Source organism: Bolinopsis microptera, chromosome 6, assembly GCF_026151205.1.
Source record: "Bolinopsis microptera isolate Bmic1 chromosome 6, MBARI_Bmic_1.0, whole genome shotgun sequence".
In the NCBI taxonomy this organism is placed as follows: Eukaryota; Metazoa; Ctenophora; class Tentaculata; order Lobata; family Bolinopsidae; genus Bolinopsis; species Bolinopsis microptera.
Window position 1 is genome coordinate 2431019 of NC_087077.1, and position 18458 is coordinate 2449476.

Genomic DNA, 18458 nt, shown 5'->3' on the forward strand with positions numbered 1-18458 from the left:
CGTACTCTGCAGAGGGTTCAGAAAAGCTCACTGTAATTCAATGGCGAAATGTTGCAGGTTGGCACCCCCGCTGAAAAGTTGTCGCTTTTAGGTGATTTTAGACAATCATCACTGATAAAATCTCCAAAAAATGTGTCTCTAGAGCAAAATGCACAGTTTTGCTAGAACTCAAGTTAAGTTTTTGAAAATTATCCCTCATTCAGACGATAGTTTGGCAGTAATTTCCACATAACAGCAATGTACAATTCGTGTTATCTAAATAACTTTGGTACTTTCTTCTTTTTTTTGTCAGAGCCTCACAATTGATTGTAATTTGATGTACATTGCAATTATTACACTTTTGTTTGATTAAACTTTATCTTAAAACTTCTTCAATATTAGGAATGTGAAGCTACAGAATGGGAGACAACATACACCAGTTAACGAGCTTGCCATATTCAAACTTTGAAGATGAACATTCTGAAGATGCTGATCATGCACATGGTGAACATGGACATGGTGATCACATACCCCACTTACATGTGAGTTAATTTTGGTTCTGTTGACTGGTAGAATAGTTTCGATAAATCTGCGTTTACTAGAATCAATGAATAGCAGACAGTAGTAACTTGTGTTGCTTTGATAGGTTACTAAGATCTGAAGAATGTAATTATTACAATACATTAAAACCTCAATTTAACGAACCCGGATTTACCGTACCTCACTTTTACTGAAGCAATTTCTTCCCCCCCCCCCCCCCCCCCCCCCCCCCAAATATGTTTATTATAGATAATATGAACAAAGACAACCCTGATTTGCTGCAACACTAATTTACTGCAGCTTTTTTCTTTTCCCCAAACTCAGCATTAAATCGAATTTTACTGTAAACAATTAACACCACAGGTTGAAAATGTAACATCAAGTGGGAGAAAGCCTCGATTAACAGAAAAGTTTAAAACATTAACGAAAGAAAAGAAAATAACCATCATACTAGCATCTCGTAAGTTTTACTAAAAATTTGTTTTACTTTAACTTAATGAATAATGGCACACTTCTAATCATTGTTCAACTTTTCTATGAAGGATTGAACGTATAGTAATCCGATCAAGTGTCAAAAATCATCATTTAATTTTTTTATAAAGAGCAATTATGTGGGCCATGAAAGAGTTTTAAAAACTTTTTGTCATGCTCAATTTATCGCCGTTATCTTTCTCCAAAACATCAGAGTTGTCTTTGGTTACGTTTCCTTAATTGTGTTCTGACAAGTTTCTAACCGAGTTAAAGTTCTGATATGATTTTTATGAAGGAACATAAGTGAAGGTTGCTACATGGTCTAATGTATCAGCCCATTTTTACCAGCTAAGGTACTAGCTGGAACAATTTCATGATTTTCGTCATTGTGACACCAAATCAATTCCCGACAGTAGCATTACTCCTATCTAAGATTGTGATCTCGTTATATTTGTAAAGCCTCTTGTCACTGTTATCGGTTTTTTATCTAAAATTGTTTATATGATAATCACTTTTAATTCACAAGATTTAATTAAGTTTAATTATTATCTAATATACAATTCTTTTCAGTTTTAGTTATATTGTCAGTATTTACAATTGTCTATGCCAGCGTGGAAAAACATAGAAAGCCTCTTGAAGATCATGAAGCTGTGAGTTTATTTTAATCGTATCTTAAGATTAATCTTATCTTTGAATTAAAATTATGAACAATAATAATATACACTATTTGTAGCTGTTTGAATGGGTGCGTATTTAAAGTAAACCTTTATTCTATATCAAGAGTTACCATTACAAATAACAAACAACACACTGTACAATTTCAGACTTGTAAAGCTGTTGAGAAGTTTGAAAGAGTAGATGCTGGTTTCAACATTACTAAAACAAAGAAACAGTGTCTGAAATGGGGGGCATGTTGGGATTTCACCGCTCTTGGTTCCCCTGAATGTTTTTACCCATTTTCTAATCGCAGAGGTGAGTTCAATGAACTACAATATTAATTTTAATACATCATGTACAAGTACGTGTACATTATAGTGCTTATTATAAAGTAACAAGTAACACCAGCAAAAATACAACGAAACATATTTCAGGTTATCGTGTTGTAACAAGCAAGGTTCAGGTTTGGGGAATGGAGATAGATCTGGAGCGTATTGATGCTTTAGATAGTATCTTTCCTGATGAGGTTAAAACCTTAAAATGTATCATATCCTATGAGACGGACAGCAGGTTACGAGTTAAGATATTTGATCCTGCAAAGGAAAGATATGAGGTACAATTTACTTTAATACTCGCAATTATTGTAATACAATTATTAATGTAATACAATCATTTTAACACTATTAACTTACACAGTATTACACTATTTCATTTCTGTGGTTTAAAATTTCTGGACCTAGGCTATTTTAATATTAAGTTACACCACACTTTTCATGAGATTTTCCAAAATTAATAATTCATGAATCATGACGAAATTAAATAACCACTCTCAGGTCCCTATGAGCTCGCACCACGAAGTATCTGGCCACCGTATGCAGTACATCCTCACCATAACCCGTCAAATGTTTGGGTTTTCAGTGTCCCGAACTCACGAAGCTACCTCTACTATTTTTAACACGACTATGGAGGGTCTCATATTCTCAGATCAGCTACTTCAGCTCAACATGGCACTTTCCTCAAGGTTTGAGAGCATTTTGCGTTAATATTTGTTTACATACTCTCGTTTATACTGTAAATCTTTTGTGTTATTAGGCAACTGATTAATAAAGCCTTGTTTTCGAAAACTCCAGAAAATTTATAGACGAATTGGTCAGTAATGATAGAGAAATAGTGATTAAAGGAACCCCAAATCATTTGCAAACTAGATTCAAATCATAAACAATCTGTTGATTTCCAGTAATGTGTATGGACTGAGTGGCGACCACAAGGACGGTCTACTCCGCAAAATGGAGTTTAACTATCAAAGTGTCTGGGCGACCTCGGTCGAGAAACGACACGGCGCGCACCCGTTCTTACTACACGTGGAGAAAGATGGTCATGCTAGTGGTTTCTTCCTACAGAACTCAAACGCTATGGGTTAGTTTTACATGGAAATAAGTGAGATTTACATCGTGAGATCTGTTATTCTACTCAAGATAACATTAAATAAGGTCAGATTTAAACCATTACACTGTCTAGCATATTAATGTACCAACTGGCACATTGTTATACTGTGTTGCACTTCTAAAATAAGCTATAATCTTCTCCACTGCTCCTTTCAATAGCTTATCTAACCTATCTAAAATATCGGCATTACCACTCACTAAACTATCTGTTGTACCTACTTTTATTTTCCAGATGTTGTCCTGAGTCCCTACCCCTCTATCACATTCCGCACAAGCGGTGGAATTTTAGATTTCTACATCTTCCTTGGGCCCACCCCAGCTGAAGTGATGGCCCAATTCTCTGACAAGGTGTGAAGTTATTTAATTAATCAATTTTCTCGGTCTTAATCGTTAAATCTGGTATCATGGAGAAAATTTTGAGTTTTAACAGTATGATTATGACGATACATACCTCCCAAATTTATATCTCAGACATGTTTTTGGTAGGTCTGTTTCCGCTTTCACCACGAATTTCACAGTAATCATGTTATCTGGCAAACTTCAATTCAAAGCATGTGAAAAATTTAGCTACTGGCAACAGGTCAAATTACAAAACGAAATGTAGCTGTAGGATAAGTCAACGATGTTGTCACAGCAACAATTATAAGCATCTGACATAATGAGTCAAAACAGCACTTTGAGTTACTTTTATTGTGCCACATAATGATAATATTTTATCGTTATTATTATAGCCCGTATAATTTCAGATTGGAAAACCGTTCCTACCGCCGCTGTGGGCCTTAGGCTACCATTTTGGTAGTGAAAACTTCCAAACCGACGAAGAAATCTCGGCTCTTGTCAACTCTACGTTTCCTCTGGTATGTACTATGTATAATGTATATTGTATCTGTAATCTGTCACTTGATTTTAAAAGGGATTCAAAAATGTACATACCCTAGATAAGGGATAAGTTTTAAAAAACCGTTTCAGGCAAATCGGTTTAAAAATGGACGTCACAGATGAAATGTTCTGAATTGTATCAGCTTTTCTAACCGACTTTAGTTCCTGACAGTCTGGTTTATTATCGAGATATTTAAACGATTTTATAATGGAACACGATATTGGACACATCAAATGGATATGTTGTATCCTAACCGTTATCACTGTACCTAATCTAACAGAATTACAATGGACTTCCCTGGCATCCGCCCCTCTTATTTTAATGAAAATATAATGAGCCCATCAACGATTTGATATTCTGCCTTTTCACTTTACCTGTTTATACGGATTATACGGATATTTTATTTCGTGTTCGTACTAATCACGGTAATCTAACACAGAATTACATTCGTCTGACTGGCATCCGCCCGTCCTATTTTGGTGGAAAGATAATGAGCCAATTAACGGTCTTATCACTCTGCCTCAGAGGTACCATTATTAGGGTGCGATAGGTGCGGAATGCAGACGTGCATACTGCATACCTTTCCGTATATTTCCCGCATTTTCTGCATAAGTTTGCAGAAATACTCAGAAAATGTTCAAATAATTAGCAAACATTTGCTGCACTCAAATGGTACCACTGCTCTATCTTTCAACTTTTTTATGCGTGATAAAATGAAACAACATGTTGAGCTGTCTGAAATTATTTTAGATTTGAAAGAAGGATATTGAGATTGGAAACTTTCGGTTGACCTTGAAATAGACAGTAATGAGTAGATACTTACTTACTTACTTGATAAGGTCTCCTCAATCATTCGAGTGGCCTGCACCAAGGAATTGCCGCTTATGTCGTATCATCTCTATCCAGTGCTTTCGGTTTCCTGCCACGTTGGTGATGTGTGAGCTAATAACACTGTGGGAATAAGGTGACCTCTTCGTTCTCATCTGCGTCCTGGGGTCCTTGCGGCTTTGCCCAGACCGCTTCATACTGGAATCACCGTTCCTTGCATCCCGAGAATCACTCCTATCACAGTTTTTCCTTGTTGTTTCTGTAGCGTTGTTATTTGAGGTGGAAGGGATGCTGGCCCTTCGCACCCGATGAACCGCATGCAGTCCTAACGAGACAGATGTCCCGGTTATATTTTTCGACCTGTACTGGTCTAGAGCCGCAGTGTTCTGTTACCGTTCACCTGTTTTAACTGGAATCACCCAGAACAGGTTACTAAGCTTAACAGTGGCACCTCGAGAAGGGTGTGGCTCTTCACCACGCACTACGGATCTTGGGCTCGGAGAGGTTGTGTAAGACACTTCACGAGCCCCTGGAGTTTGGAAAACCCCTTAGCCAACCAAGTTTGGAAAACCCCTTAGCCAACCAAAAGTATGAGTAGATAATGGGGATCTAATTACATTGATCGACCGAGTCCGAGGTCTCGACCTCGGTTTTACCGAGGAATGTCGATTTTGGAAAATTGGTACGCAACTTTTGTTGAAACTAAATAGATTGTTTAAGATTGAAAACTTTTTTTTTTATTTGAAAATTCAATTAATTATTATATATACAAATCAAGCGTTACATTTCAGCCATGCAAAATTACAATGACATATTTTAATATTCTAATTGAAAAATGGTGCTGCAATATAAGTTGCTTAATGTTTGGCCGGATGACAACTAACTAAAAGAGAAAAATAAACTTGATTACATAATAATTAATTCGGCTGAACCAACACATAGCAAAAGCCACATTAACGTTGGGGCCGTCTACCAAATTTGAATGACATACAATAACAAGAAATCAAACATATCATAAATAATTATATATGGATTTTGTTCATTACAATTCCGTCACAACTGATAGAAGAAAAAGAAGGACAAGCAGATAGGAAATTGGACGGACAGAATTGTAACCAACAAAAACACATTTCTGAGACTAGTCTGGCCAGACTGTATCGGCAGCCCAGAGGTACTTGATCAGATTGGCCTTAAAAGTAGAAATCCGCTCTGACTGCCGGATACATACTGGTAGACTATTCCATTTCAGCATAGATCTATAAAAGAAGCTATTTCGGAAGGCATCCGAGCAGGGCACAGTGGTACTCATGTAAGTTGAAGTATCCGACCTATCAATTATTTGAGCATTGTGCCTAGTGTATCGGGTGCCCTCTGGACGGCATAGGACTATATAAGTAGGAAGCGAAACTGGGATTATGCTATTCACTATTTTATAGAAGGTCATAAGATCGTTATAAATAAACTTCTGCATGACAGGGAGAATATTTAGCTTCTTTTGCTCTGTAGCAAGTTTATCGTCATTATAACTGGAGTAGGGTTCACCATTGATCCATTTAATAGCCCTCTTTTGGATAGCAACAAACTGTGAAGATTAAAACAATAACTATATCAATTTAATAATAGAGCGTACATTTTTAATGTCACTTTTTTGTACCGAAATTCCTCGGCCTCGGTCAAAATTAGTACTCCTCTGCCTTAGCCTCGGTTGAAAAAATAAAACCTCGGTTCTCCTCGGCCTCGGTTAAATTAAAATATGCCTTCCTCGGCCTCGGTCGCAAATCCGGCCCTCGGTCGATCACTGGTGATTACCAGGTAATTACTCTTAGAAACAGACCAGAAATTTTCTAATTAGGTAATTAGGCGCCCTCTCGAAGTTAACTATGCCAATTTGATGCTACAAAACTGTAAATTTTGGAAGAGTAAAGGAGTAATCGTTTTGATCTAAGCCTATAGAAGCTAATGTTTCGTGAACACCCTGTATAAGTAGTAGTAACGGTATAGAAGCATGGAGGTCCTAGGTCTGAGAAAATCGCTAAATCGGTAGATTACGATCATTATCAGTGTAAATTGTACATATTCTAAAGCTCTTAATCTGACCCTGCCTTTGTGGGTAAACGCCGCAACAAAGGGAATGGTGAAACTCATCAACAGTGGAAATCTGACCCTGATTTTCAGCCCTCATGGGAAAAAAATTGAATAATTTTGCGGATTTGTTCGCGGAACTTTTTGAAATTGTCGCGGCAGTAAGTGGAGTGACCAATTTGAGCACGCTAATTTGTCGACAAAATATGAATTGAAGCATTATTGATAATGATCGACTCAGAGGGGATTTACATTACATATAGCCGAATATAGATATTATATGTGTATACGGGTTACGTCAAACAAATGTTTGGTCAATAACAAAACATTATCTCATATTATATAATAAACTCTTTAACATATTGTCTGTCTGGACACGTGCTCAGGGCAAAGCTCTCTGACTTTAACACACTTAATTTAAAATTTAAACAATTTCTTACAGGACGGAGTATGGGTAGGTAAGTCAACTCTAGAGGAAAACATGGAGTTCACAGTGGATGCAGCAAGATATCCGAATATAGAGGATACAATATCTGATTTACATAACAAGGAGAAAGTGTTACTAGTGGACACAAGACCTGCTATTCTCGTATGTTATTCTTTAGAGATATTGTTAAATTAAATATTATTAAAATAGTGATCATCAAATTGCTTATTGTTAAATTACTTATTATTAAATTACTTTAAATTGTTAAATTTAAACTAATATTGCTGGACAAGACTATATTATTATCTACCTGATCTACGAATATAAAGTTATATTGATTAGTAATAACAAAAGTAAAATGTGTAGTTTCGCCAACATTTTTTTATAAGCTTCAAATACTGATATCATTAATTAAATGATTAACCTTTAGTTTTCTATAATTCATGAGTGAAATCTGTTATTTACCGTTATATTTTGTAAATCATAGGAGTAAGATGATACTGGTTCTTACATCACATTATTACATCTTTATTTTCAGTTGAACAGTTCCCTGTACGACGAAAATGCAACCAACTTTGTCAGGGACAGCGCCAATAAAACGATTATAGCGAAGGTAATTTCATCTGCAGCCAACACTTGCACATTATATAATATCTTTTAATATTTTATAACATTTAAAACACTTTCTTCTTACGGAGCCTACCGTTCGTGTCTAATCAAAGCAAGTTTTGATATTTAATTAAATTTTTGTTCCTGCCGTTTCTTCGCAGCTCGTTTCAAAATGAATGAATCTCATCAAATTTCTGAAGGTTGCCTTTGCTCACGTCAGATCTTTCATTATATTATTGGTTCTTTTCATTATAAAATCACAAACCATGCATGGCCATTGGCCATAGAATGGTCCATAGGCCTTAAATACTCTGGGTCACTGGGTATGATATGGGTAATAAACCAGAAATGATGGGCGTTGCTAAATATCAGTTCATGACTGCAGACCGAACTTTCTTGACGGAACAGCCCCCGATTTTTCAAGCTCCACCTCAAAATAACTGTGAAGGTAGCTTCTTGGAGTGACAACCAGCCAGTTACTGAGCCAGAGTTACCTGCAGTGGCGTAACGTTGCCTGTTGGCGCCCCCGCCGAAAAAGCGCCCCCCTGTTGGCGCAGTTTTGCTAGTACCTAAGTTCAGTTTTTCAAAATTGTCCCACATTCAAACGACGATTTGGCGCCCCCTAAGAAGGCGCCCCCCGCACAGCGGGGCCCTTCGTTATTCCACTGGTTTCATGATGTGCTTATTTAACCTGTAGGTCTGTCTGTCAGGTAGTTTAAGCACATCATGCAACAGATCTAACAATTCCAATAGTTCTAATTAGTCTAACTGGTCTAACTGGACATGAACCCAAGGTAAGGTGGTTGATTATGGCCTGTAAAGTGTTAAAACTAGGATTTGACCAGGCTGCGAGAACTACTAGGTTCTCGTGCTTTATTTTACATAGTACGGTTCTCAGAGGCACACTGAGTATGTGGCTCCCCCGTATATATGCGAGTATATATATACTATATACTAATATACTATACAAATAGAAATTAGAAACGGCCGGTTGAGTCAAACCGGTCGTTTCTATTTGTATCTAGCTCTCGGCTTGCTGATTGAGCAGTGTCAGCAGACGACACCAACCACAATTACTATGTACTATATATAGTCAGTCTGACTGTCTTATCAACAATCTGAAATTTAATTTTATGTTGGAAAAGTTAGAAAATCAAATCCTTCTTGAAATCTTCTCGAAAAGCCTGTCAGGAATTTTTAGAAATACTTAATTAATTTGTGGCAGTCTGTACCTTACATCGTCTTGGATGGTTAGAAAATTGGATGAGTCATTATGGATTCCAGATCTGAGATCATTGGAGCACGACCGGCTGTGAGTTAGGTGTTCCTTCAAGAAATTTCTATTTATTCGAGCTGATTTTATGGTTGGAGAAATTACTGATAAGAATTAATAATCTTAATCTACAAATTTTCTATAGAATGAGAGATGAAAAATTCGGATGCTCTTATAAACTGCACTTTTGTGGCTTTAGGTCTTTAAGAAGAGTTATGGAATATCGTTAAAAGTCTAGCTGATAAAGCGTAGTGCATACACGATCCTGACACGAATAGCTGCAACTGTGACGTTCAGAAATCATTGTATGGAACGAGACAAAAGAACAGAACTGATTCTATTAAATCCACGACAATCCAGTGCATTTCAACCCAGTGCATTTGAATCACACCATGCCTCGCTGCAAGAAATACCGTTATCGCTATTTCCGAACAAGTTTTTCTGGATGGAAACGATTACTGATAAGAAGATTGTATGTGATTTAATAACACCTGTAAACTGCAAATCCCACACTTTTATAGCTTTACATCTATTAGAACACTAGTGGAACTAATTCAACGACAATTCATAAATTTGCACGGTGCACTGTGCAGCAGATGTACCGATGAGTCTTTATCATGAAATGTCTGTATTACAATCACACCCTGTGACCTCCTCTCCGAACAGTGAGGTAGCTCACTGATGACACGTGCTTCTAGACTCAGATCCACTAAGTCAGGTACTACTACATAACTACACTGATGACACGTGCTTCTAAACTCAGATCCACTAAGTCAGGTACTACTACATAACTACACTGATGACACGTGCTTCTAGACTCAGATCCACTAAGTCAGGTACTACTACATAACTACACTGATGACACGTGCTTCTAAACTCAGATCCACTAAGTCAGGTACTACTACATAACTACACTGATGACACGTGCTTCTAAACTCAGATCCACTAAGTCAGGTACTACTACATAACTACACTGATGACACGTGCTTCTAAACTCAGATCCACTAAGTCAGGTACTACTACATAACTACACTGATGACACGTGCTTCTAGACTCAGATCCACTAAGTCAGGTACTACTACATAACTACAGTGATGACACGTGCTTCTAAACTCAGATCCACTAAGTCAGGTACTACTACATAACTACACTGATGACACGTGCTTCTAAACTCAGATCCACTAAGTCAGGTACTACTACATAACTACACTGATGACACGTGCTTCTAGACTCAGATCCACTAAGTCAGGTACTACTACATAACTACATTGGAATGTCTTGAATCACGTGACCATGTTTTACAGGTAGCTGGAGGCGAGGCGGCACTACCGGACTACTTCCACCCGGCCACCTTGAACTGGTTACAGGGGGCTCTAACTACCTACAGGTACAGTTTTATAATATTACTATTAATCTCATCTTACTCTTCCACTATCTGGATAATATATTTACTGACGTTCTGAGAAATTATTTCAACAAGAAACTTGACTAAAACTGCACAGGTCTGCTCTGTCGTTTGCTGGGCTGTTTATTGACGAGAATGAACCGAGTACCCTAAGTGATGGGAGTGTTGGTGGCTGCTCAAATACTGACTCTTACGATGATCCTATTTACAGACTCAGTTAGTATATAGCTGGGCACTTTTAGAAAATTAAAATGGGTACTTTTTTAAATGGGTACTTTTTTAAATGGGTACTTTTTCATCACAATATATTTTATCAAAATCTATTTGATCGTTATTATATAGTATACACAAGATCATTTATTTACAAGATTACAGCAAGCTAAAAATCAACCAAGAAGATTCAAATAAAATAGTAACCAGGCTGTTTCCTTCCCATTGATTCCTCGGTCACAGATCCGCACGAAATATTCCTCTTGATCGATACTAGACACACCTTTAACCTCGACATTCCTCCTTTCTTCTTCTCTCCCCATCTCACTTTATCTGCAGACCTCCTCCCTTGTTTTGGTCTAGTGTCTTTCTCAGTCACCGTGTTATCACCTGTGCTACTCTGCACTGTGATGAGGAAGGGTCGGAGGGAGGGCTGTTTCTGTAGTTCCTGGGTAGGCCTGTGCAGGTTATCTAGAGATAATCTGTTATTTAGTGCCATTGGTTTGGGTCTGGCAGGAAGGGTTGGCATGGATACGTGGTGGGTCTTGCGGAGGGTTGAGGCGCTGGAGGGGTTGAAGGGGTTGATGTTGGAAGGTTCGTGGATGTAGAAAGAGAAGATACTCTTCTTGTCGGCTGAAGGAGAAGGTGGGTCTGTAAGGGAGGCGCTCTGTGGAGACATGTCAGTGGCGTACAGTGAGGTACAGAGTTTCAGTAACTTGAGAGAAGATAGTGGAGATGTAGAACCTTGACAAAACTATTGCTCCTTTATTGCAAAAGCAGGAAGGAGTTTGGAAGTAACAAAGTAAACAAATGTATTTGTAGTAGGAATGAGAGGTTGGTATTGTATGTCTAGATATGAGGAGTGGTTACCAACGTTCTCTTATATAACGTTATGCTTGCTCCAGTCATGTGACCGATGACGGAGTCATGTGGCACGCCTTGTCACCAGATCAGATATCAGGCGGTATCCTCTGTCCGGCTGACCGGTCTTAGTATGTGATGTGAGTCGGGTAACAGACTTGTGGACTCATAACTTTGTAGTAGTTCCATTTTCATGGTGTCTACTTGAAGCTTCAGACTATATCACTTCTTTACTTCAGACAAAGTAAATCAACAACTTCTTTCCAAAAACCTCATTAAACCCAGGAAACGTACCTAAGTTGAAGAAGAAGACGTTGTGCCCCAGTGCGCGCCACCACGGAGGTCTCCGTCACTACGACGTGCACAACATCTACGGATGGAAGAGCTCTGCTGTCACTAATGCGTGAGTTGGGAACTTTGAACTTTCTTTAAATTTTCTTGGATTCAAATAAAATTTCAGTAGTACAGCTGATTTTAAGCAAATGAGGGATTGTCTAATCCTTGTCTACCTGAGATTATATTATATCTTTAACAATCGAATATAAAGGATTAAAATACCAATTAAATGTATTTCTAACCAACCTGCCACGTCACAATACCAATCTCTACAGAGCACTGTCTGGAGTGATAAAAGAACAGCGATCCCTCCTTCTCAGCAGATCCACATACCTGGGCTCTGGAGTTCATACTGGTCACTTTATCAAGGAGAACAAAGCCACTTGGGAGGATATGAGACATTCCATCGTCGGTATGTGTAGACAAATCTTGGGATTATTTTGATTTATGTCAGTTTCGCTCTCTTGAGTGGGTCGATCATGGTCTCCACTCAGTTTATCTGATACATTTTGTTTCAACTGATTATTAGGATTGATATGAGCCAGGTACTATTGTACCAGGTACTATTGGAGGACTATTAGACTTCCTCTAAGTACTATAAATTTATCTGAACCGCTGAACGTAACCGAGCCACGTGGTTATCATAATAACATGATTCTATACTATTTCAGCGATGTTGAACTACAACATGTACGGAATTCCATTGGTTGGAGCTAATATCTGCGGATACAAGATCGGAGATGATCCTGACGAGGGTTAGTTTCAAATGATTGTTCAACTTCATTTCAACTTTATTTATCATTATAGCGAATTCTAGACCCCTGTTTGGATGCAGTGCAAGCGTTTTATATTAGTTACAGACACAGTACAACTTTTAGGCGGCCATTATTATTCCCTTCACGAATTATCATGATATAAACTGGTTGCTGGTTACTGGTTACTGGTTACTGGTTACTGGTTACTGGTTACTGGTTACTGGTTACTGGTTACTGGTTACTGGTTACTGGTTACTGGTTACTGGTTACTGGTTACTGGTTACTGGTTACTGGTTACTCTAAGATTGTGGCACTCACCCTTTCTTTTCAGCTGGAGAAGAGTTGTGTGTAAGATGGCATCAGCTCGCTACCTTCTACCCTCTAGCTAAAAGATATCCCGCAGTTGTAAGTTTAATATTATATTTAATGTTAATGTTATATTATATTATAATATAATATAATATAATATAATATTATATAATGTTAATGTTATATTATATTATAATATAATATTATATAATGTTAATGTTAATGTTATATTATAATATAATATTATATAATGTTAATGTTATATTAAGATTGACTGTCAGACCGGACTAGAGATAAGACCCAGTCTAGTAAACTGACTCTAAGACTAAGGGTTATCTTATTTAAATTACTGGAATATAATTATAAACTTACCTCATACATATTCTTAAGTTGTGACAGTCATTGAATAAAATCTTACTTTTTGGAATACTTTCAACAAAATAACTGAAAGAAAGTACATATAATTCAACATTTCATTTGATGTAAATTCAACATCTTAAAAGGTTGAATTTAAATCCTGAAAAGATGTTCCAAGTCTGAATTCATAACTGTGTAAACTAAAGAATTGCAGTACCGTGTGTTAATTCACCATTTACGGAGATCAAAATTGTCTTAATTTCTAGACGTCAGATACAAGTTACTAGGCCAATGCTAGCTGTTCCTCTAGCCAGCTCTAGGAAATGAGTCTGACTAATTTTAATTTTACTTCTCAAAATTCTGGTGAAATTTGCTGCGGTAATTCAGAATTAAAACGTACGTTTGGATGATTGGGTAATTGAGTAATCAGTAGTAGTTGGGTAATCAGTAGTAATTGAGTAATCAGTATTCATTGGGTAATCAGTAGTAGTTGGGTAATCAGTAGTAATTGGGTAATCAGTAGTAATTGGGTGATCAGTAGTAGTTGGGTAATCAGCAGTAATTGGGTAATCAGTAGTAATTGGGTGATCAGTAGCTAATAACATAACGTAGTGAGCTAGTTTACTCAACTTTAAAATGTTACTGGATATATTCGGTTATGAGCGGGGTAATTTTCATCATGAATAGGACATTTAAAAAATAAAAGATAGAATAATAAAATTCCAGTATTTATAACACGCCTCAATGATAAAAACGTGACCGAAAAGACATATTCGATCCACCCAAGCGTGACCTAGTATGGAAAAGTAACATTACGTTAGACTTTAATCACTAAGTACTAATTACTCAGGTATCATAAATATTTCTCGCAATTGACATTCAGACCCGAGACGCCAAAATGAAAATCGACCTGAGTTACTGATTTCAATTTTTTTCGCCATTTAGTGCACTCTTTGTGCAATTGTGACCTTTAACAGCTGAAATGGTAACCTCAGTTCTCTCTCTATTCCAAATGTGACAGGTATTGTTCACTCTTAATTCACTGATCACGTGACGTCTAATTCAGGAGACACAAATGTTGAACTTTGGTAACGACACCGTGAAGAGGATACAGGACGCAGTTGAGCTGAGATACAAGTTGCTACCTACACTTTACACACTGTTTTACAGCGCCCATACCAGAGGTATTGTTAGAATCTATTAATCCTAATTTGTAATATTACTTTGGATTATCTTAGAGTGTTTAATAAAATATGTACAAATATAATTTACATGTGCTTTATTAATATAAAAGTGTTAAATAGGTATCATCCTCTCTTCAGGTTTGACAGTGGTATCGCCTCTCTTTTTCGACTACCTAGATGATAAGAACACGCTGTCTATAGAAACTCAGTTCATGTTTGGTACTGGAATCATGTTTGCTCCCGTTCTCAAACCGGTTAGTTAACACGTTCCATATAAATAACAACACGTTATCAACATATTAGCAGTCAAACACCGGCAAACAAATTTATCTGAATATATACTTGGATCAAATTTGTTTTTTTAAACAGTTTGACTGTTATCGTTTTTAACGTAATCTATAAGATAATATCTACTGACAAGTGACTAGTAACTAGTAACTAGTAACTAGTAACTAGTAACTAGTAACTAGTAACTAGTAACTAGTAACTAGTAACTAGTAACTAGTAACTAGTAACTAGTAACTAGTAACTAGTAACTAGTAATGATTTACTGCTTCAGGGGGTTACAGAACACGAGGTGTATTTCCCAAAGGACCTGTGGTACGACTACAACAATCCTAACAATGTCATCGATGGGGTTAATGATCATGGTTAGTAGTTTTAGGGTTCCTAATCGTGAATCGAATCGAAATTTTTTTTAAGTACCGTACTTAGTACTTACCTTCCTGGAAATTGAACAAATCTGAACATTTCTCAATAATTCCGAATTCACGTCGGTGAAAATGGCACAAAAGTGCTCTAAATAGATATTGTATATTTTATACATTAACCCACCATCTTTTGGTGCTGTTGTTATTGTGGGGAGGCAACACAAAACAATCACCTCCCTATATTTAGCAACATATATAACATGTCTAAGTTCACATTATCTACAGGTTTGTCTAACCAAAGTGTTAGTCTTGATAAACAAACATACTACGCACGGGGCGGACATATCATAGTTACTCATTTCAGTTCCTTCTCTAACACTAAGGAAACGTTAGTTAACCTACTAAATTTAATTGTTTATAATTTTGTAGTAAACTTATAAGTTTATTGTGAGTTTATTATATTTACTTATGTATTTATAGATATATTCATTATTCATACAGGGGGCATTAGTCAGTGTGCAAACTTGTGGGCTTATAGTTTACCTTTTTGTGATTAATAAATTTACAGACGAGACATACTGTGTAACTCGAGGATTGATCGCCTAAATTTTAGCATTCTGTTGTTGGCGGCCACGCCATTTCAACGTTAAATTGCCTGTACTATTTTTGGCGAGTATGGTAAAATTCACTTTAAAGGTTCAGTACATATCACTATAAACATGTGATATGATTTGTATAACACGTGATATTGCAGTAACGAGAAGGGAGATTACGTATTGGATGTATATCTCAGTGCCTCAGGCCAGAGTTATGGTGAACTGTACACTGATGATGGGGTGTCCATGCACACCATTACACATGACCAGTTTCTGTATGTCAAATTCAACGCCAGCCAGGTAAGAAGATTACTTAATGTCTTAATTAATTAGTGTTTAATTAATTAGTAGGATTAGGTAATTTTTGTGAAATGTTTGAGATCTCTGGTTTAATTTTGTTTTATCTTGTCTGTGGACAGCAGTGAGTGTCGCGGTATAATTTCAGGGTCACAAAATTAATTGAATAAATGATTATACATTGCCCGGATGTAGACCGGACAGAATTTCGTATTTCTTTAATAAAATGACTCAAATATTCTAATTTTAACCACTAAAATGTTAAAATTCGGTCTTACCTTTTGAGGAACCTCTTAACTCTAAATATTATACTTGTTGGTAAACAAGTTGGATGTTGGTACCGGGGGGTACCAGTCATATAGCGTCCATTCACAAAGTTATCTAATCTTGGAGATAGAGTTAAAGTGTTATAAAATTTAAAATTTATAAACCAAGATTCTACAGAAATCAGAGCTGTTTAAATATTATAAATTTCAGGAGCACCTAAGATCAGAAGTAACGTTACGATTCCCTGGTCATGACAACAAAAACAAGATACAAGAAATAAACATAAGGTTATTGAATTTGAATATTAAACTTTTACCATTTTTAGTCCAATCAATGATCATTTTGGTCTTAGCTGTCATCAATCCAATCTGGTATTAGTGATTTAAAATTTGAAATTCTGATAACTGTGATATCACAGAGGTTTGACGAATCACACTAAGGAAGTTGTGGTCGGTGATAGTACGGATTTATGGGAGAACTTTACCTTCCAGGTTAGTTTTACTCCTTAATAACTTTATTATTTATAAGGTTTTACAGTTGTACATAGTAAATTGTTTTTAGTTGTGTGGAGAGATTTTATATTCTTGTTTAGAAAAATAAGATAAAATAACCGAAATTATGACACCTTCATGGAAACAATTGAAAGGAAACTAGCACTATGAAATTATCAATAAAATACCAAATTAAAACAATAATAACAATAATAACAACAGGACGGAGTGCTATGTGTAAAGTCTCTAGAATTGCCCATAGTAGAGGCATTTATGCTCACATACAGATAGCATCAGATTGACCCTCTATGACGACGTTATCGACTCTTTATGACGTCATGTTCTAGCTAATTGGTTAATTAGGTTTGGGGACAAAATCTCCAGTGTCGAGTTTTTTGTCCATTTTTGTTTGATGGCCTGCTGATTGTTTCTGTGTGAAATTAATTGAAAGGATGTAAAGAAGAGACGAGCGGTAAAACTCAAGACTTGAAACTTCCAAGCGGGACTTGACTAAATATTATACCTTTTGTAAGAGAAAGAGAGAGAGAGAGAGAGAGAGAGAGAGAGAGAGAGAGAGAGAGAGAGAGAGAGAGAGAGAGAGAGAGAGAGAGAGAGAGAGAGAGAGAGAGAGAGAGAGAGAGAGAGAGAGAGAGAGAGAGAGAGAGAGAGAGAGAGAGAGAGAGAGAAAATTGAATGTTTTTATTCAATCAATCATGATTTGATTGGGTGTTAATTATTAATTACTGATGATTTTTGTTGCAGGACTTGTATATAAACGAGTGTGTATATTTATCTCTGATTGTGTATTATATGTATTATTTATCAGACGATTTTGTTTTCCATAATTTTTCCTAATCGAAGATCACAACAATAATGTAAGCTGTAGTAGTCCTTGTTTTTTGATATGTATGATATTAAATTATGATCGATTTGATGTTGTTAGTTGGTATATTTTTATCTATTTTTTGAAACTTTTCGTTTCTATTTTTCCTAAATTTGCAATGATATGGTCTCTAAATAGTAGGTTAACAGGAAAATACAGCAGTTGAAGTAGCTCGTCCTCGGAGGACGCTGAAATATACATTCGAGAAGTAGCAAGTTCAAATCTCTTTAACACCCTGAAGGGGGTGAGCCTATTGAACGTTCTGTATATACTATACGGTATTTAAGGTTCGTCTAAGGGTTCCGTCTTTAAAATTGGCCAATCAGCTAATTGTCCCTAATTGGTATAATTGTGCCAATTAGTTAATTGTAATTTATGATTTAATTAAATTGTTCGGGATGATACAAAGAGTGGATAAAATATGTATTTCAAAGTGTTGTACAACATTTTCCGCATCTTCCTGGAGGCAGTGATTTATGTAAACTCTGTCTCTTTGAAAATGCGTCTTACAGTTTGTGCGAAACGAAATTACTTGATTTGGAACATTCTTGACGCACTCTTAACATTTAAAGTAACACTGCATGTAGGGTCTACCTAAGATATGTAATGGAAGCGGTCAACAATCTTTTATGGAGTTATGTGCGCATAAGTGTGGTGCGCGCGATA

At 36.6% G+C, this 18458-nt stretch overlaps 1 protein-coding gene across 2 annotated transcripts; it reads left to right on the top strand.

The window, feature by feature from the left end:
- Positions 1-379: 379 nt before the first annotated feature.
- LOC134816444 (probable maltase-glucoamylase 2) lies at positions 380-17880 on the top strand. Of its 2 annotated transcripts, XM_063825281.1 has the most exons (25): positions 380-521; positions 883-979; positions 1561-1640; positions 1815-1962; positions 2082-2260; positions 2481-2668; positions 2885-3063; positions 3325-3440; positions 3839-3949; positions 7325-7471; positions 7848-7922; positions 10496-10578; positions 10694-10812; positions 11953-12070; positions 12279-12415; positions 12675-12758; positions 13090-13163; positions 14491-14608; positions 14747-14862; positions 15168-15258; positions 15544-15646; positions 16013-16154; positions 16629-16705; positions 16837-16909; positions 17132-17880. In XM_063825281.1, the coding sequence occupies exons 1-25, from the start codon at positions 399-401 to the stop codon at positions 17198-17200; spliced, it is 2847 nt and encodes a 948-aa protein (XP_063681351.1). In that variant the 5' UTR covers positions 380-398; the 3' UTR covers positions 17201-17880. The 2 variants fall into 2 exon arrangements, with proteins under 2 accessions (XP_063681351.1, XP_063681352.1); XM_063825282.1 differs by lacking the exon at positions 883-979.
- The last annotated feature ends 578 nt before the right edge of the window (positions 17881-18458 follow it).